Genomic DNA, 21994 nt, shown 5'->3' with positions numbered 1-21994 from the left:
CATTGCGTAACAATTTCTGCACTTTTGCACAGTCTAAAGAGGCATTGATACAGAGTGTATTTCCAAACATAGTTCAACATTACAAAAACCATGATTGGCTCAGCGAAAGAGCAATTTTAGCTGGGAAAAATAAGGGCATCAATGATATAAATGCAGCTATTTTGGATCAAATACCTGGTAACATAGTTGCATATAAGTAAGTCAATGGACACTATTACTGATCAAGATGATGTCGTAAATTATCCAACTGAATTCTTAAACTCACTCGATACATACATACACACATGCCCCGCAAAGTCTGCGTTAACCCGAATAGCCTTCTTAAATTTATTAAAAACAAAATAGAATATTATGATTAAATTGAAATCTTTACAATTTGTTTATTCACTACATTCCCAGCTGTCAAGGGCAAAAAAAAAAACAAGATTCCCCACTTCACTTTTTAGATATGGCCTCTGGAGACGGTCAATCATTGTTGACAAGAACTTTATATGTGTGCGTGTCGGCTGATTGACGCTAATATCTAAAATTTTTGATTTTCATCATTCAAAAGCCGACAACAAGTATGTGTGACACGACGACACCCGACTGCACTAACACACACAAAGCTCAGTCAAGCATGCTGTATCGTCTCCAGAGGCCAATAAGGGGAAAATAGTTGCAGCTGCATGTAAATGTGGCACCAAAAAGTCTGCGTTCAGCCTGTTTATTTTAATGATACGGTTAATTTTAAGATATTTTTCCTTGTCTATATATATAAAAATGAAATGATGTTCGTTTGTACGCATTTTTTTGGGCCGATACGAGGCCAATTTTATTCGTTCTTTTTTCATATTATAGGGATCCACTAGGGGAAGGTTTTAAGCAAAAACAAATTTTTTTAAAATACTTTCTTCCTATAAAAAAAGAAAAAATCAAAATATTGTACAAATTGTGTTTTTAGTGAAAATTGCCGCAGAACTTCTCAGATTAAGTTTCGAATTAACATTCATTTTATGTGTACAACTTTTTTGGAATAAATATACGAATTTTTCGTTATTGTGAAACGATTTGTGTCGAGTTGCTAAGTTGCAATTTTTTTTCGACGGAGAGTAAACATAAACACAGAGGTGTGTACGCTCTTTATGAAGAGAAATCCTTCAGTACACATACACGAACACCGAACTACTGATTTGAGTTTTTGTGCAGTTCATTTGTGAGAGGAACAAGTGTGTTGACCAAGGATAATAGATTTGCCAAGGTTTGCCAGACAAGAAACAGTTATTCTGCTCTCAGAGAATTTGACAGAAGTTGTTGTTGGGTTTACGTCAAACGAGGCAAGGATGAAAGATTTACCAAGGTTTGCCAGACAAGAAAACAGTTATTCGCCTCTCAGAGAATTTGACAGAAGTTGTTGTTGGGTTTATGTCAAACGAGATATACATTTTGTAAGAACAAGGGAAATGTTCAAACGGTTTGTTTACGAATACCGCACACCAACGCATACCACTTTATACATTTCCCCATGTGATGTGGCAGAAAAAATTTGTTTTTGCAGTTTCAAGCAGACCTGGTAAATGTATAGGCCTTGTGTGTTGACAGTTTTCTTTGGGTATTCACATCGATAAGATTACAATAGAATACATTGTTCCCGAATTGATACGAATTGAAAAAAATAACATTGCATTTTCGGAATGGTAGATTTAAATAAAGTTGTGGATTTATTTACCGAAGAGGATGAACACATGAATAGACAAAATTCAGATAACTCCAACGATATGAGCGTGTTTAAAGACATGGAAATTCAGATCGATGAGGACAATGTGATTGTTGTTTCAGACGAAAATTCAACGAACAACGAGTCAAAGACGGAAATTGTTCATCACGAAACGAAAACACAATCTCAAGTTCTCAATCGAGAACTGGAGCGTGAATACCATTATGATTGTAATGAACTAAACACATTTGTAACATCAAATATAACGAAATTGAATGATCAACAGCAACATGTTTATGATACAATCATGAATAATGTTAGCCATGGAACTGGTGGATTGTTTTTCTTGGATGCTCCTGGGGGAACAGGAAAGACCTTTTTGATTTCATTGATATTAGCAACAATTCGATCAGATAATAACGTTACATTGGCACTCGCTTCTTCCGGAATTGCGGCTACATTACTGGAAGGCGGTCGCACAACACATTCTGCATTAAAGTTGCCTTTGAATATGCAGGTAAATGAAACACCAACATGTAATATTTCGAAAACATCTGGAAGGGCAAAAGTTTTTAAAGTATGTAAGCTCATCGTATGGGACGAATGTACTATGTCACACAAGAAATCATTGGAAGCACTTAAAAGAACTTTGAAAGATCTACGAGGAAGCCAAACAGTCTTTGGAGGTGCCATGATTTTATTGGCTCGAGATTTCAGGCAAACATTACCTGTGATCCCAAAATCTACGGCTACAGATGAAATCAATGCATGTTTAAAATCATCGTATTTATGGAGACATGTAAACAGGCTACTTGCTACAAACGTACGTGCAATTTTAGGTGGGGAAAAATAAGGACGTCAATGATATAAATGCAGCTATTTTGAATCAAATACCTGGTGACATAGTTGCATATAAGTCAATGGACACTATTACTGATCAAGATGATGTCGTAAATTATCCAGCTGAATTCTTAAACTCACTCGATTTGCCAGGCCTACCATTGGAGCGCCGATTATTATTCTGCACAACAGTAATGTGCCACGACTTTGCAACGGTACCAGACTCGCTGTGAAGAAGCTAATGGGTAACGTTATCGAAGCAACAATTTTGAAAGGAAAGTACAAAGGAGAAGACGTTTTGATACCCAGAATTCCACAGATTCTAACGGATTTACCATTCGATTTCAAACGTTTGCAGTTCCCTATTCGCCTTGCCTTCGCTATGACAATTAATAAGGCGCAAGGACAGTCTCTACAAATGTGCGGTATTAATTTAGAATACCCAATTTTTTCTCATGGACAATTGTATGTAGCTTGCTCACGAGTAGACAAACCATCGTCATTATACATTTACGCGAAAGATAGATGAAATTGTATCAAAGAACTTGCTATGTTTTTTTATTCTCTTTCAGCAAATCATTGAATTTATCGCCTAGCGAAGCGGGCGAGGGTACGCTAGTTATAAATAAATGAGGCTCTCACAGACTACAAAATTGCACATTTTGTTGAGGCTGGTCTTTACTCGAAGTTTCTATAGTTAAAAAAGAACCGGAAAGAATACATTTCGAGCTCTATAGATCTGCATAAAGAAGTGGGTAGGAGTGAAGTAGAGATTTGCGAAAGTACATGGAACTTTACTGGTACAACCCTTCTGGTCGTAACATCAATAATCACATTGTGTATATCTCAAACATAGAATAATATCCATTAGTTTAGTTAAGAATTGCATATAAACTATGAACGGTAAAGAAAAATATTGCACTCACCTTCATATTCTTTCGCCAGGCATGCAGTCTTCTCAAACTCAGCACCACGGCACTCGGACGGTGAGGGCACATCTACCAAACATTTGCGATGCCTTATGCGTATTCCATCGCTGGAGCATTCCGACCAAGCGCTCCATGCACTCCAACCAACAAAATCTGCAAGCAGAAAGCAAAATGCAATTAATATTTCATCCCTTTGAATGCCTTGCGAATCACGCTACTCACCAGTACAAGGCGTCATGGCGCACTTTTCCTCCTCAATAGCCTTCCCATTGCACAGCTTATCGTGGCCGCCCAGGCACCGGCGCGTGCGTCGTCTAATACCCATGCCGCAAGTCACCGAGCATGGTGACCAATCGGTCCAACAACCCCACTCATGCGCCAACACAACCTCATTCAGATTCGCTGCCGGCGCCGCGGCCGGTTCTTCACAAGCTTGTATGTTGCACACACGCGCTAGTGTGGCATGACGTCCTCGATGCTTGGGCCCACCACCACCTTCATGCAGGCGATATTGCATGCCACCACCGCAGCTAGCACTACATGGACCCCATTCACTATACTCTTCACGCTCCTCTGCCGCTGCTAGTTGGCCAGCTGCAACCGCTGAGGCGCCGTACACCTCGTGATGTCGTTGGCAACTGCCATCCGCATGGCATGTGCGCGTCTCTTCCTTAGCTAATGATATGCGCAAGCTGTTCATATCGGTGGTACTACCACGGCAGGCGTATCTAAACCGACGCTCGACATAGGTGCCACTGGCTTCTGCGCTCTTGCGACTGTCGTTGTACTCCACCAACCAAGGCGTCCACGAACTTAGTTTCTTCACTTCGGGGCAGGCATGCACGTTGCACACTTCATAGTCGATAGCACAACCTGGACATTCCTGGCCATCGTTTTGTGGCGCCGGATCGTTGCATTCGCGGCGACGTATACGAAAGCCACCGCCACACTGGGCGCTACATTCGCTCCACACACCCCAAGGACCCCAGCCGCCATCGATCGCTTGTAACTTCGGTGTGGGGCAAGGTGGTAAATGACGGCAATACATCTCCTGATGATCATCACCTACGCAGGTGCGTCCACCGTGCGCTGGTTTCGGATTGCCACACGAGCGTCGACGCGTCTTCACTGCAATTCCGCAGGACTGCGAGCAAGCGGACCATTCGGACCAGTTCGTCCAGTCACCATGCACGGTACAGTTGGTCACTTCTGTTGTTATGCCATCACAGGAGCGCCCACCATTTTGCGGCAATGGATTGTTGCATTCGCGCGAGCGGCACATACAATTGCCATCATCATCGCCTTGCTTCTTGCATTTATACCACTCCGACCAGGTAGACCAAGCGCCGTCGATGGGTGCGTTCAAAATGGGGCACTGCAAAGTATCGGGTTGTAGCCAAAACTTGTTCAATTGCTGCACCAATTCCTGTGGCGTGCAACGCTCAATTAGCTCATTCCAACCGCAATACGGATCCATAGCATTCAGGCAGCTGCTTTGCGACACATGACGACTACAACGCTGCGCTGGTATGCGCACCAGCGACTGCTCCGTGCCAAGATACAGCGACTCGGTTACTTTCAGATACTCCATTTTTAAAATCGCGCCATCAGCGCCACTATACTCCGCCGACTGCCACACCTCAATCAGGCACGTCTGTGCACGACGCTCTTCTAACTGATGCTTGACCGACAGTTTTTTTATGCGCTTATCTTCCGTCGAAATGAACAAGACATGCACCTTCTCGGTTTTCGTATGCAATGTGTCCAAAGCTACATGCTGGAAACGCTCCAATTTGGAGTAGTACAGCGGCTGATCGGTCATTGGTTGTACGGCTTGAGCCATAAGTTGGAATTTCGACGACTCGAGCAGACGTTTGTAGCGCATATCTGGCGAGGGAGTCTCACATTGGAACTGACTGCGATGAGGCATATCTACCACACGCCAATCGGAGTCGGCGGAGTCTTGGTAGCGGAATGGGCCGTCAAAGGCGGCATTTATGGCAGAGAGATTGTACGAACAGACCGCTGAGCCGTGAATGCTGTTCCTGTGTGCAGAAAACCAAAGTTATAAAGTTGATTAAAGTTAAGCCATTCAAGGAAAGTATTTTTTTTTTCAGCAGAACTACTTACTCTGGCGTTGAAAAGGTCGCATATAGTACATCTTCATCCGCCGAGTAGGTCATGCCTTGTATCTCATCAAAATAAAACGGATATTCGCCAGGTAGTGAGCAATTCAAGCGCGCCTTGACGAAGGAAGTCCAACTGTTTTTCAAAATGTGATCGCCCCCGACGTCATTTTTGCAAACGCGTGCAATGCGCGAGTAGATTATCTTTTGAGGAAAAAGAAAAAAATTTAATATTTATAAATATTTAATACTTAGCGCTAAAAAGTATTTCAAAAAGTATATTTTTCTGTCAGCACCAACCTTGCCCCAATTGCTATACTCCACGGCCGGCTCACGGAAGAGAAAGTAAACAAAACTGCCAGCCTCAAAGTTGCCCACGAAGTGCGGATTATTCAACCAATTGTTGTTGTATTGCTGCGTGCGTACAATGTGGCGATAGCCGAACTGTGTGAGTAAAATGAGTAAAAAAATTAATAAAAATAAATATAAAAAACAAAATTATTAGAATCATCAGAGCATAGCAGCAGCATTGCCTTCCACTTACAATTTTCTTTGGCTGCACCTCGGTGCGCAAAATCGCCGCATCGCCACCTGAGAAGTCCGTCGCTGTGCCCACAAACATTTTATCAGTGCTGGACATTAGACTCGTTATGCTCGAATGCGGATTGAAGGGACACTTTCCCACCCCATTATCATAGGCCACAATGGTAAGGTTCTCCATCTGTGCCAACCCAAAGCAATGGGAAATGAAGCATGAAACAAAAACCAAGACAAGACAAGAGATTACGAAATGCAATGAATTATTGATTGCCACGCGAATTAAGCAAATGCAGCAAATCCAGCAAACAACCGACAATCATCAAACTCAGGCAAGCAACGCAACAACAAAACAACCAATCGACAAGTCAACTATGCAGCAAGCGAAACAAGTAGTAATCCCACCAGCTTAAATGCAACTTGCTAATATTTGCGGCTAATGTTTATTTCACTGGCTGTACATTTGTTTTTTTTTGTTTTTGCCATTTCGATTTTTTTTTTTTATAGTGGACTTATGCCAACGCTAGATTGCTGGTTGCGTTGATTGTAGTTGCGGTGTTTTGTTTTATTGGTTATTTCTTAAGATATGTGTTTGAGTACCAACCTGGCGCCATGAACATTGCGGCTGAAAGGCGTTCGTCCCACACGCGTACAACTGATTCTCACCATAGCTTTGCAGTACGCGCACATAGTTGCGACACAAACGCTCCGACTGGCCTTTTACCTGACAAATGCCGATCTGTTCGGGCGGTGCTGCCCAAATGGCACGTTCCAGTGGCTCCAAATCGAAGGACATGCGATAAATTGAGTCGCTGTAAGTATTAAAAAAAAAAAAAAATAAGAAATAAAAAATCAAAAATATAATTGGTTATTTTTAAATTTTATGCAAATGCCTAAAAAGTGTGGGTTGTTAGATTTGCCAGCAAAAAAAAAAAAAATAAATAAATAAAAAATAAAAACAACGAAAATAAAATGTATGGAAAATATGTAAATATAAGAATGCTTGAGGGATTTATGCGTTTTAAGAGTAGTTGCGAAGGCTTTGAGCACTTTTAATTTTATGTCTTTTAATTCTAATCTGGTGTTGAAGTGGACAACTTTATAAACGAGTGTAAACATATCGAGCATTTGCTGCAAGCAAGTCATAAGCCAAAAAACAAAGTTGTCGAGAAAAACAGCATCCAAGTTATCAATTTACTAGGCCCCCCTAAAGAAAGGTAGAAACACATAGTCATCATCTATTTAGGTAGGTAAGTAGACGGGTGAAATGGTTGAAGTGCCACTCTGGCACTCCCCAGGTATCACTAAAGCGCCGTTCTGATACTATTATGAGACCTCCAACAGGCAGATATCTACAGCCAACCAGAGCTGCTGATGTAATGGAGATGGGATTTCGATGGTCGCACTACCCACTATTAGAAAACAGTTTTTCTATGATTTTGCTCTTTCAGCACGGAGATTCAAACCTACGAACTACTGAAAACTATATGTAACACAACGTAAAAATATATGCCAAAACTTGCATTAAAAGTACGTGGGTTCATCCGAAAGTGAGAATAATACGAACGAGAAATAATTTTACTGTTCTATTCCAGAAAATCATTTATTTTTAGGAATTTTTCTTTTTTTCTGGTTAAAGTTTAGCGTTTCTTTTTTAAAGTTAAGCATTTCCTCTTTTAATTTGCACGTGCTTTTTCTCTTACAACTAACAAAATATTCTCACATACACCGTCAGGTATGAAATCCAGTCCCGTCCATTTTGGTCCATTGGCGGTAAAAATATACTACAAAAACCAAAGACATAAATCCAAGTACGGGTATAAAGAATGCTTGGCATTGTTCTCTATGAAAAAGAATACTCAAGAATACAGTCAGCAAAAAAATTTCATAAATTAACTCGACTTTTACGCCACCCCAAACTTACACGTTATTAGATCAAATGTCAATGGGCTGTAGCCCTGCATATTTGAAATTTTTCTAAAAATTTTGATTAAAAAGTTCGGGTTTTTAGTGGGCATTTATTTATTTGCACTAAGTTTTAAATTTGGAATTATATCATTTTTGCAGGAGAATGAATTAGGTTTTCATAAAAAAATTATTAAATTTAAAAAAGAAGCAAATAAATTTTCAAAACTTGTCAAAAAGTCGCGGTGCTGTAATTATTAAACTCAATGAGCTTCTGCGAAAGAGTACTTCCGTACCACTTTCACTGAGCTGTAAAAGTGTGGGCAAGACGCTCGCTCCCTATAAGCTCTTAATCAAGGAATGCTTGTACTTCCGTTTCTGCAACTCAGCTAAACTTGTGTGGCCAGATTGGAGTATGAGCAGAGAAATACTCAGAGGACTCAGATATATAAGGAGAGCGGCAGAGATACTAATATGACCGAAAAGGGCTGGAGCGTAGAAACCTGGAAAATTCGAAAATACGGCAAATGGCTCATAAATAAAATATAGAAATTGAGTCCATGTGATATCATAAATGTATCGTAGGTGATGGATCGGTGAGCTGTGTAGGCTTTACGGCGACATAATGCAGTGAATAAAGATCTCGCGTATTCGTTGACTATTTCCGAACGGATGCAAACACTCCGACTATTGGAGCAGAGCAAAAGGAAGGCATCATCTGAATTGAGAGCATGGCTTCACATGGTGAGTCCAACTGGCGCCGGTTAGCACGAGAAAGAAACCAGCATACGAGATAACTTGAGCAGTTATCGCGTCAATCAAAAAGAGGGAGAGTTATCACAAAGGGCACAACTCGAGCTTGCATGTGCTGAAGGAATTATCGGCAGTTACCTAACCTAATCAGTATTCGAATGGTAGTAGACACTTTCGCTACTGTTACCGCACAGCTTTTAGCCACGGCCATAAACCATATTTTTCTCTTAAGGCAAGTGACTCCTAACTTAAAAGGCCCTAAATTACTACTCTTCTCAGTTTTCTCTGCATTCGTTTCCTCTAATATGATCAAGTCCCCGGTCTTACGCTTATTTCCAAAGACTTCTACATACATTCAAATATTTCAAATCCATGTAATCCCAATCTGTTAACCGAAGGCACGCAATGTGTGGCCTCAATTTAATTAAATTCGACTAGAGCCCGAAATGGCGTTAGCTGGCTAACAAATTACATTTTAAAGCTTTGTTTATATGAATCTACTTCACTCCAGCTAACATGAAAGAATTCAAGGTCGCATGCAAATTTTTCTTGCATTCAAAATTTCAATGCCATAACTCATAGCATTACGCAGTTCATTTGGCATGAAGGTGGGAGGGACCCAGTCGACTGAAAATTACAAACGCTTAAGATCATGACGTTTATGGGTGAAAAGCTTAGACACGCTAATACTTTTGTTAGTATTATTATAAGTACACACAAAATATATTAAATGATATACAGCAAAAACTTAAAAATATGCATCAGCAGACGAAAAAAAATCATAAAAAAATGCCCAAAGAAATGCATTTGCGCAGGCGTCAACAAGTGTGTCGCGCGCCGTCGCTATTGCAGCCGTCAACTATGCTGAGCAAAAAATAAATAAACACTTGCAAGAACGATTACGAAAATATTCAACGACCAACTGCCTCACTTTAAGTTTGTGCCACACATTTTTTAATAACCCGAAATTAAGTAGTTTTTCGCGGAAAAATAAATAAGCAAATACGAAAATATGCAAAATTGCCAAAATGAGAAGCGAACAAGTTTTTTGGCGTTGCAAATATCGCCCGAATGATTCGATGATTGCATGACTTACTGACTGACTGCCCGGCTAACTGACTTGCACACTAACTACTTGACCAACTTGCAGCCAGCTTTTCTGCACCTGCTCTCCACCGTCATCGTCCGTCTGTAAGTGCGCGCTGGCTGTTGCTGCCATTTAATTACGAATGCGAATGTAAAATTTATGCGTGAGAGTGCGCACATGTTTGCAACCTGCAACACGAACAACAATACAACAACTCAATAGTACAACAATACAAACAACAGCTACTTTTGTCGCTTGTTAAGTTGACTGCAAACGCCATCAAATCGGCCAAATCAACAACAGTCAGACAACCAACAAATAGCGCCCGCGGCGGTAGTGAACCGCTTAATGTTGTACAACAAGCGGCAGTTCACTTGGCACGCGGTTGATTTGCGGCAGCCGCAGTGACAGCGCTGATCGCAACATAGGCCTGTGCAGTAGCGGCAACTGTGGGGGCAAACTGCTTGCGCAACAACAAACGTTAGCAACTTCAGCAGCAATGGAGGGTATTTGGCAGCAGCGGTAGTAAAAGAACGTCGCCATCGAGGCGCTAGGCAGCCGCCCACACGTGGCGGCCAAAGAGTGCAGCACTTAGGTCGCCGAAAGAAAGAATAAAATAAAAATTGAAATCTTAAAAGTATTGCTGGCGTCTAAAAGCCGCATTGAATGCTATTAAACTAGATGTATGCGCTTGTTGTTGTTAGATTTTTATAAAACTAATATTGCTATACATTTTTTTTATTTCCATTTGAAACTGTTTGTTGTTGCAACCGTAGTAATGTATGTAAGTTTACGCAAACTGCATTTTATGGGCACTACGCTTTGTGACTGAGCCAAATTTTCCATGACTCTTTTGTGCTTCATCTGACACTGCTGGGCACTGCTGGTGCGCGTACTCGAAAGCAATAGTTGCGCATGCGCCTGCAGCGCTGTAACAGAATGTTTTGCATGTGTCGCCAGCAGGCGATACAATTTCATAAATGACAATTCTGGTTGCAAGGTGCGCAGAAAGAGCAGGCAAATGTAAAGGTAGATGTCGAAAAAGACATGTGAATGGGAAAGCATCTACGGGTATTGTAAAATAGTAATAAATAAATGAAAGTAAAAGAAACAGACGAGTAAGGAGAATATAGAAGCATTTAACTGGCATAAAATCAATGTAGGAAAGCCAAACTGTTTAAGGGGCTACAAACGTCCAGTAGCGCCAAAAAATGCGCTAAAAGAAAAGCTGTATTCAGAAGAGATAACAATAGAAATAAATATTTAAAAAATGTATACATTGCTTACTAGTACTTGAACTTTATAAAAAAAAATATTTTCGTTTTTCTTAAGAAAAGTTAGTATACAAAATTCAGGTGACCCAAAGCACAATGAAAAAAAGTTGCTCCACGGTCTCCCTCATTTCTCCTTGAAATGGTGATGGATCTGTCAAAAGTTTTTTTTTTTTTGTTTTTTTTTAAACTTTATTTTGTATTCTGTCTATACTTACAATTCTTAGAAGACATTTTACAAATATTTGGTTACATAGAGTGGCTTTGATTTTAGTATTAAAGGAATATTTCCAGTGAAATATCCTTTCTAATAAATAAATTCAATGGCCCCTATTATGAGTTGCATTCGATCTTCGATATTCGTTGGTTGTCGAAGATCGAAAATCGAATGTCAATTTGGTATTATGAGCGGTGCAACGCTGTCGAAATTTTCGTTGTATACCGAATTTAGAGTCGAATGCAAATTTGCTTTCGATTGTGTAGCGTATTGTGGGAAAACTTGTTAAAATGTAAGTTGTTTGCGATTATTTATTGTTTTATAGTAACCAAATAATAAATATATACTAATTTTGTTAATATTATGCAGGAATATGTTAATATTTTGCGAGGAATTTACAACGGAGCTGAATTGCTTGGGACCACCAGTTAGAACGGCAGCAAAATGGATTAAGGTTAATAATGTTTTTTTTTGTGATGTTTATAGAAATACATTTTTATTTTTTTATTATTTTCCCTTGGCAGGTATGGGCTGAAATACGTAGAGGAACTGAAATACATATTTTTTTCGAATGACGAATAATTGAATAACGAAAATTTATAACAAAAATAAAACAGAAACTGTGGCGTAAAGGTTTCTATTTAATACTTTTTAGATTTTTCTATAATATTCTAAGAATTTCATTTCTTATGTTTTCTGCTTCTCCGTTATTTGGCTCCACTTCAATATCTTCAGCATCATCGTTGAGGGTCTCATCGGATAACTTTTCATCCGGAAGTTGAACATTATAAAACAAGCAAATGTTGTGCAAAGCTGCACACACATTAATAATTTGTGTTGCTTTTTTTGGAGAATAGTGAAGAGCTCTTGGCTCGGGTGCACTGCTGCAACTGGTTTTTTATACTGGACAGTAGGTTCATAAACGGCTCTTTAGATAATCTAAAGTTCTTTAAAAAACTGTAAGGAAATTTCTGTAATATTATGTACGTCAACACATTTTGAAAATACTAAACTTACTCAGTGGAAGCCATTTCAAGGGGGTTGGATGCGCCCCTCAGCTGTTTTCTACATCTAGCTAGTTCCACTAATCTTTCATCGAGCGTTGAATCGTCGAACCACAACTCCGTTGTACTCCATTTTCACAAAAAATACTTTTTTTTTAACTTTTAAAATTGTTGTTAGCAAAGAATTTCAACACATCGGTTTTTCTTTTATTTTGATTTACTGTATCAGCTGAGAAAAATTATCTATTGTAAATGCATCGAGCGATCGAAATTCACAATAGTCCTATTCTTCAACGAATGAGCACCATAATACCAAATGAAAATTCGTTCGATCAGCACTTTCGACTATAGTCGAAGATCGAATGTTGCTCATAATAAGGGCCAATATTTTATAAATGGCCCTTGGACGAGCTGAATTGGTGTTTTTCTTTTCAACCTTAAAAAGACACATGATGGTGACATGAGGGTAGAGGCCAGTTCATTTGGGTGCGATTGAAGTCGATTTCGGTATTTACTGGTTACATTTTGTATTTCCTCTTTTATTGAAGGGATGTCTAAGTCCCGATGAATTTGGGCATTTGTAACGTACTACGGAGCGTTGACTAGGGTGCGTAGAGTCTTGGACTGGACACGCAGCAGGATTTCCAAGTTTGAATTTGACGCAGTACCCCACAGTTGGATTCCGTAAGTCCAGACTGGTTTTATCACAGATTTGTAAAGGATAAGTTTGTTGTCCATTGAGAGGGTGGATTTGCGGTTTAGCCGCCAGTAAATATTACGAAATATTAAACCTTGAGCTTTCCTTTTTGTAAAGATATGCGTTTTCCACGTAATGCATAATAACACTATCACATTGCGGAATTGGAATACGGTTTAAGTTGATTTGTGGGCAGGTGGTTCTTTTTGTGGTAAAGGTTACGTGTTGAGATTTATGTTCGTTTACTTTCAACCGCCAGCTCCGGAGCCATTTGGAGATTTTATTTATGCTTATTTGGAGCATATAAGAGACTTCTACGGGATCCACTGCTGTCGCCATAATAGCGGTGTCATCGGCAAAAGTGCCAGTTAGTACACCTTTTGTGGTTGGCAGATCGTGTGTAAAAATTAAGTACAGGATTGGACCTAATATACTGCTTTGTGGGACCCCAGCTTTAATTTGTTGGAAATTGGAAATTTCATTTTCGTAATTTACGTAGAACATTCGTTGGTTTAGATATGATTTAAGGAGCAAATAGGCATTTAGGGGTAATTTCTTTTTTATTTTAAAGAGTGGGCCTTGGTGCCACACTCGGTCGAAGGCTTGTGATATGTCCAGGAAAACTGCTGAACAGATTTGTTTTCGGTCGAGCGCTGTTTGTATTTTTTCGACAAGTCTATGGACTTGCTCAATTGTCGAATGCTCATTCCTGAAACCAAACTGATGTTTCGGAATTATTTGTTTGCGTTCGATAAAAACCATTAAACGTTTAAGGAAAATCTTTTCAAAAACTTTTGGCAGTATTGGTAGAAGACTGATAGGTCGATAGGATTTCACTTCATCGCCTGGTTTTCCTGTCTTGAGCACCATTTTAATTTCTGGTACTTTCCATTGCGCTGGGAAAATGTTTCTGGTTAAGCACGCATTAAACAAATGGGTAATGAAATTATAGGGTTCAGGAGGTAGTTTTTTGAGAATTTCGGCCGTGATGCGATCATATCCTGGTGCCTTGTGATCTTTTAGCTTTTTAATAGTGCTAACTATTTCACTTTTGGTGAACTTCTTCATCGGTAGCTCCATTTGGTAGGGTTCGTTTAAAAAGGCAGCAACAGTGCTGTCAAAACAAAGATCAGCTTCAGTATCGTTCGGTGTAAAAATATCTTTTAGATATTTAGAAAAAAGCTCAGATTTCTCGATTGCGGTTTTCGCCCATGAACCATCTTTTTTACGAAGTGGAGGACGGTGCTCTTTTGTGGTACTTACTTTTTTGCTGACTTTCCACAGGGAATAATTGGTGAGGTGTGTTGGTTCCAACCCCCATAGAAACTGCCTCATTTCTTTATCGTGCTGCTCTTTCAATAATAATTTTATTTCTTTTGATAACACAGGCCGACAAAATTTAACCAACATTCAGACCCAGAAACCAGACTATATATTTCTGAAGGTTTATGATGCGCTGAATCCAAATCTGGCCTCAGAATTGCTCTATTAGTTTGAGTTTTCGAGATATCCTAACCTAAAAGTGCAAAAAACCCCATTTTTGCCCATATTTGAGGTTATGTAGCCTTGCAGATGTTTTCTTTCACCAAAATTAAAGGATGGCATCTTTAAATACAATCCTTCTTTTTTCAAATGGCGTTTTGTTTGCTCAAATATCATTTTTTTTCGCAGAGATATCGCATTTTGAAATTTTCATGTTTCGAAATTTTCCTACACCTGAAAATCGATTAAGATAACATAGACATGATATAGTCGCTTACTAATTTTCTTGGGTTTGAGGGCCTGAAATATATGGATTAATATTATGTAAATTTGGAGTTTGTGGGAAAGCCTGCTTGTGGTTATGTGGGTTAGCCTGCTCGCGGTATGATAGGGGTGGTTTCTAGGGGTTAGGTACCCAAAGGTTAGATAGTGTAGGGATGTGGTGAGTCAGCACACTTATGGTGTGAGACAAAATTTTAAGAAAAATAAGACTCAATTCAAGAAAATTAGTAATCGAATATATCATGTCTATGTTATCTTAATCGATTTTCAGGTGTAGGAAAATTTCGAAACATGAAAATTTCAAAATGCGATATCTCTGCGAAAAAAAATGATATTTGAGCAAACAAAACGCCATTTGAAAAAAGAAGGATTGTATTTAAAGATGCCATCCTTTAATTTTGGTGAAAGAAAACATCTGCAAGGCTACATAACCTCAAATATGGGCAAAAATGGGGTTTTTTGCACTTTTAGGTTAGGATATCTCGAAAACTCAAACTAATAAATTAATTTTAGTTATCAATCCGAATTTTGCATGGACAGAGAAGCAGATATTAGTTTAAATTATTTCGGATACTTTTCCTTGTAGACTAGTGTAATTTGTTAAAACGGCTTTTATATTCAGGAAATCTTGTTTGTTGCCATATTTTTCTTGCCTGGCGTTTCTCTTTCAGTTTGTTTCTTAGGAAGATACCGATGTTTGAATTTCTTTGTGTACGAGTATGAGGACTCACATGAGTGGTGGATGACCACGCTGCATCCTGGATGCATTTTGTAAGATATTCGGTAGACTCGATTATATCTTCCTCGTTTTTTAGAGCAACTTTTATGCCAAGTGTCGACGTCAAAATGGTTTTAAATTGAGTCCAATTTGTACGGCTGTTGGTAAGTTGGTAGTTTTGGGGCCTATTTTCGAGTTTATCATTTATTGTGATTATCACTGGCGAATGGTCAGAAGAAAGATCCAGGCAGGAGTTACAGGTTATCTGCAGGTACGATAGACCTTTGATGACACAAAAATCAACAAGGTCAGGAATCTTTTTTGGGTCTGAAGGCCAATAAGTTGGCTCTCCCGTTGAGAAAACTTTCAAGTTCATTGATGTCGTTGCGTTGTGCAATTCGCGTCCCTTTGTTGTCGTAAGCCGAGAACCCCATAGTGTATTTTTTGCATTATAGTCACCTCCTGCTATAAAGCGTGGTCCCAGGGTTTTAATTTTGTGTTTTGGTGGACTGTATATTGCAGAAATAAGTAATGCACCGATTGAGTCTTGTACTATGACATTAGTTGCTAGAATTTCTTCTGTTCTATAATGTGTAGATTCATATTTCTTGATTGATTTCTTTATAAGAATAGCAGAGCCTCCGTGAGCAGATCCGTCAGGATGCATGGTGTGATAGAAACAGTAGAAGGGAATATTGAAAAAACTCTTTTTGGTGAAATGGGGTTCTGATACTAGGAAGATGTCTATATTGTGTTTTTGCAAGAAAATTTTTAACTCATTTGAGTGTTGTGACAGCCCATTTGCATTCCAAAAAAGCAAGGTTTAAGGGCATGGAATATGGGGCTTTTGGACAAGACTTACTAAAAGGTTTGTCATGGCAGTCATTTGGCTCATTACATCTCTTAATAGCTTCATCATTTCCCGGATTTCACTGATCAAGGCGTTGTTTTCGTTGGTGTTTTGGTTTATTTCATTACTAGCAACTTGTGCATACGATAGCTTCTGTTGGTTAAAATTTAGTTGTACTTGTTGGTGGCTTGGATCATTTTGGGTGCTCTGAGATGGCATTATCTTCTTCCTCAGTGCAGGAAAGGAGGTTGCTTGCAGCTTTTTATATACGGTGCATCCTTTATAGTTCGCCGGGTGATTACCCTCACACAGTGCACATTTGACGTCTTTGGATCTCGTCTTTCGTTCGCATTCAGATGTTAAATGATCGTTGATCTTCGACAACCAGATTTTGTATGGCCATAGTTTTGGCATCACGAACACTGTGACAGGTCGCGTTTTGGCCGGGGGGGGGGGTCAAAAGTAATGCGACTGGGGAGTAAGTTTCTAATATCATAGATTGATTTATTGTTAGGATTTCGCACCATTTCTACGACAAACATTGGAAGTGCTCTTTTGTTTTGAGAGTGTTTCATATTCCAAACATTTGTGACAGAGTGACCATATTCCTTTAATGCAAGTTTGATTTCTTCAGGTTCAACTGACGGATGCATATTTCTTAAAATTACTTTAAACTTCTTTCATTTTTTGGTTTGTATGTGTAAAACTCTGTCTTCTTACTTTCAAGCAATTTAACTATGTTAGTGAATGCTTCCGGTGTTTTTGGCTGGATTTTTACACGATTTGACCCCATGACTCTTAATTCGTAGTTATTACTTTCAAATTCGTTGAGCGTGTTTAATAACGGGAGAATATTCTCGACTCTGTCTACGAAGATTGGAGGAGGTTTGAGAGGTTTTTCCTTTTCAGGTAATTTATCTGATTTTAATTCGTTGTTATCATCCATTGAAAGAGCATCGAATTTGTTTTCATTACTTAGCCAATAGCTAAGTTTTTGTTGCTTTGCTTTGCTAACATTTTGCGGGCTACCTAAAGGCCTTTTTGGATTTTTGACTAGGGTCCAATTTTTATCACTTGACGTAGAATTTGTAATATTCGTTTCATTCGGATTTATTGAACTCATAGAAGAGGAGCGTTGCTTTTGAGTTTCATTTGTCACAATCATAACCTTATTGGTTGTATATGGATTAATATTCCCTTGACGAGAAGCGCCATCTGTTGGCTGTTTGGTTGATGAATGGTTCGCGTCCGAGCTGTGAGGTGGACTGCGATTTAATGGCATGGCCGAAGCCTGGCAACACCTCTACCAGCTGTGTTTTTGATAACAGGTGTCACTTTTAGGCAAAATAGTGTGAAAACAAAAAACCGCGAACGGGACAAATTGATTATGATGGTTAGCAATAACGACAGCTTCTCTTCTTTTTTTGTTTTTGTTTTTTTTTTTTTTTTTCTTTTTGTTTTTCTTTTAACCGTACAATGATATATTTATATGCACAGCAAAAAGAATAAGGAAAATATGTGTTTTGTAAATCACAAGGCTGATTTATTTATATGTATGTACATACAAAATTACTGATTTTAGTAACACTATACCAATATGGTATCACCAAATCACCATCAGAATGAATAAAAGTCACTTGCGATTTTAATATTATATTATACAATTGAAAGATGCGGAGCGAAAGCAAAACACGTCTCCCGATGTTGACTATCGAACCCGCACATGAAAGTAAAGTCAAAAGTAAAAAAATTCTTGTAAAATAAATTTGTGGTTATAGTCGAGCCGGATTTTTAAATTTCGAAAAATTTTGCAATTAAAAAAAAGGAATTAATTAATTATTGTATATTTATAAAAATGTTTAATAAAAATATCAAAAACCAAATCCAACTCTTGAAAACTCTTTCGAATATTAAAAAAAAATATCATGCAGACCGTGCCGGAAAAAGTAGTTTCGAAAAAAACAAGTTTACAGTTTGATGTATAGGAGGACCGCGGACCGCTCTCTACCTAGTTAATGGGCTGTAGAATCTATAATAATGGGAACTTCCGCATGAAATTTTCACAGTATATTCTTCTGATACTATGCTATCGAAATATCGAAAAAAAATGGATTTTTTGAAAATTTTGGACGTATGTTACGCCTTAACTAATTGCCCGACGAGCCGGCAATTCAAAGGTTGGTGTCAAAATTTCAGGTAATACCAGGTTCTGTAGAGGATAGAAAAAGGAATGGCAGACCAAAAGCTGGACTTTCTGTTGAGAATATCATTGATGTAGCGCAAAGTTTTGCTGGACAACCTTCAGCATCGGCAACTCGACGTTCTCAACAATGAGGCATTTATGAATCGACTGCTTGGCGGACTTTACCTGTAGATGTGCTCATAGTGCGCTTTTAAATGATGTAATTTTTTACATACTCGTATAATTGTTAATAGCCGTATTTATACACACAAAAAAAAATTAAATAACTTGAAATAATCTAAAGTTTTACATATTTTATTTTAAAACAACATCTAGGCGAAAAACCCTTTATTTCAAAAGTTTCAACGATTTCATATCACAATATATGCAATTAATATTAATATAGATATATCGGCCGCCGTAGCCGAATGGGTTGGTGCGTGATTACCATTTGGAATTCACAGAGAGAACGTCGGTTCAAATCTCGGTGAAAGAACAAAATTAAGAAAAACATTTTTCTAATAGCGGTCGCCCCTCGGCAGGCAATGTCAAACCTCCGAGCGTATTTCTGCCATGAAAAAGCACCTCATAAAAAAATATCTACCGTTCGGAGTCGGCTTGAAACTGTAGGTCCCTCCATTTGTGGAACAACATCAAGACGCACACCACAAATAGGAGGAGGAGCTTGGCCAAACACCCAAAAAGGGTGTACGCGCCAATTATATATATGTATATATATATATTATAATATTATTTAAAAATGTATACCGAACTCATAATTATAATTGACATACACATAGGCATTATTAAGAAAAATATTAAACAATTTTTTGTTTATGCTGCTACAAAAACAACAACAAGGCATTTATAGGCAACTAATTTCATTGAACCACAACTTACTACCAACATAAATACAAAATAAAAACGACAGAAAAAATTACAACCAACAGATAACAATTTGACAATAAAATAAAAACGGAAAAAAGTTACAACCAACTGACAAGCATTTTACAACAAAATAAAAACGGAAAAAAATTACAACCAACTGACATACATTTTACAACAAAATAAAAAGACAAAAAAAATTACAACTAACTGACAACAATTTTACAACAAAATATAAACTACGAAAAAAAAATACAACCAACCGACAACAATTTTACAATAGAATAAAAACGACAAAAAAATTACAACCGACAGACAACAGTTTTACAATAAAATAAAAATGCAAAAAAAAATTAAAACCAACTGACAACAATAAAATAGAAACGACAATAAAAACTACAAAAATATTTTATAATCTAAAAACAACTTGAATTAAAATAAAATGCTAATTACAACCAATGGATAAGGGATGCTTGCAGGGTAATTAGAAACCATCCATAACAACTATCGGAAGTAAGTTTTCAGATAGTCAAGCAGCCACCTCAGATTTAAAGTCACCTACAACCAATTCAAAAATCGTCAGACAATGCACAGAAGAATTTAATGCTGTAGCGCATGACTGACATCACTCTCATCTGGGTAGCTGACCATAGGAACATAGAAGGAAATGAGAAAGCTGATGAACTGGCAAGGCAAGGGGCATCCTATAACAAATTCGAAGCGGTAGAAATAGGCTGTCCACAAGGTGTGCGTAAAAGGGATATCCAGAAGCAGGCCGTTGACAGATGGACTAACACAAAAATAAATAACTGGCGCAATTTCAACAAATCTAGAGCTGAGGAGTTATTAAGAAACTCACGAGCAGATATATTCAGAAGTGCGTCCACAATAACGGCCATTGGCCTTTGGGAGACCATGCCAGCAAGATGGGGAGGCCGTACAACAATAGATGTAAAAGCTGCAATCAATAAGAAGCTAAGAAAGAAGTTGAGCAGTTTTATATGTAAATTTAAAAATTTTCAATAGAATCAGAAAAATTCAGAATATTTTGAATTCTGCAAAAAAAAATTGTTTAATTGAAGAAAGCATAACCAAGCGGCTCGTTGTCATTGTTACTATTAAAAATTATTATCATTAATATTTTTATTTTGTTGTTATTATTATTATTATATATTTTGTAATTATTATTTTTTTGTTGATGGCTGCACTTGATGACACTCTCTTATTGCAAAATATAATATATGAACATACAGCGCAAAAATTCCATGAAAATCCTCCACAACATCGCAATGCATTAACAATAACAACAGCAACAAGTACACGCAAAGGATTGTTGTTGCTAGCAGAAAGTGCTAAGAATATATAAGAAATAATAACATCAATTTACGATATTCGATTATAAATAAGTTCAACAGCTCGGCAACAACAGCAATAATATAATGAGCCCCAAATACAATGACCTAAATAGTTTTTGCTGCAACAATAGCACCAAAAACGCATTAAATGAAAGACAAAAAATGTTGGCGCAGCAAAAAAGGAAACGGCGAACAACATTTTTCAGCTGCACGGTGGGGTCGCTAAGCTTCAGCAAGCCGCCAGTGCTTTGATATGCCGCCAACACTGTTGCTGCTACAATTTTAGCTAAGTAATTTTATTATTTGTTTTCATTTGAATTTTTTTAATTTTATTTTTAATTTAATTTTTTTACTCTCATTTGTTTCTTTCGAATTTTTTCAACTAAATTTGTTTTTTGTTCTCAATTTACAAACTATTTTTCCTATTCCACACATTCTTTTTTTTTTTTTTTTTAATAATTCCTATTTTTTTCAATCAACACCACCATTAGCACCAAGCGCCAACAACCACTTTGTCGCCATACATACAGTCCGCCGGTGCTCCACTGTCGACCATGTCCAGCGCTGGTTATTGCATGTCCATGGCTACGTAAGCTTTATTGTTAGTGTTGTTGCTACAAAATATTTCACAGTTGTACTTGGTGTTGTAGCAATTGTTACAATAGCTAATTTCATTGTTGTACTTGTATTCGCATTACGTACTTGCTGTCGTGTGGCGCACGCGCAGTCTCCGCTGTGGCCACGAACATATTGACAACAGAAATCGATCACTTTTTGAGGTCTTACTCAATCGCTCACCAACTATGCTGGAATTGGCAGCGAAGATTAGTTTTCGTTTGGCATTTGGCCGCTGATCGGCCAGTTTACGGCTGTATTGTATCTGTATTGATCAATTAATTTTTTTCTTAACAGTTTAATGCATACCTAAGCATATCCATTTTCTCTTTTCCTCAATTATGAGCGCAAATACTTCGTGCCATATATTTCAAATAAAATATTTAGTTTCAATAATTTCTGACAATTTGTAGAAAGGAAACATTTAACACGCAAACCTTTTAAGAAATTCTTAGCTAATTTTATTTGCCGGGTATATTTGAATTGCGCTTTTTAAGCGATTTATTTAAAAAAAAAATATTTTCTTCTACTGTGAATTGAGAATCCAGTCCGGTGAATGAGTA

At 38.0% G+C, this 21994-nt stretch overlaps 1 protein-coding gene across 2 annotated transcripts in view; it reads right to left on the bottom strand.

Moving 5' to 3' along the window:
* LOC128861129 (semaphorin-5B) overlaps positions 1–21994 on the bottom strand; it is a 63682-nt gene that overhangs the window by 11549 nt on the left and 30139 nt on the right. For both annotated transcript variants that reach the window (XM_054099044.1, XM_054099045.1), the window contains exons 4-9: positions 6733–6940; positions 6136–6312; positions 5892–6035; positions 5596–5795; positions 3688–5510; positions 3463–3618 (exon numbers count right to left, since the gene is read on the bottom strand). In XM_054099044.1, the coding sequence (XP_053955019.1) occupies positions 3463–3618; positions 3688–5510; positions 5596–5795; positions 5892–6035; positions 6136–6312; positions 6733–6940 (2708 nt within the window). The remainder of the gene's footprint in view (positions 1–3462; positions 3619–3687; positions 5511–5595; positions 5796–5891; positions 6036–6135; positions 6313–6732; positions 6941–21994) is intronic.

Source organism: Anastrepha ludens, chromosome 4 (assembly GCF_028408465.1).
Source record: "Anastrepha ludens isolate Willacy chromosome 4, idAnaLude1.1, whole genome shotgun sequence".
NCBI classification, from domain to species: domain Eukaryota; kingdom Metazoa; phylum Arthropoda; class Insecta; order Diptera; family Tephritidae; genus Anastrepha; species Anastrepha ludens.
The sequence above is the reverse complement of the archived record's forward strand: the minus strand, read 5'-3'. Positions and strand labels throughout refer to the sequence as shown.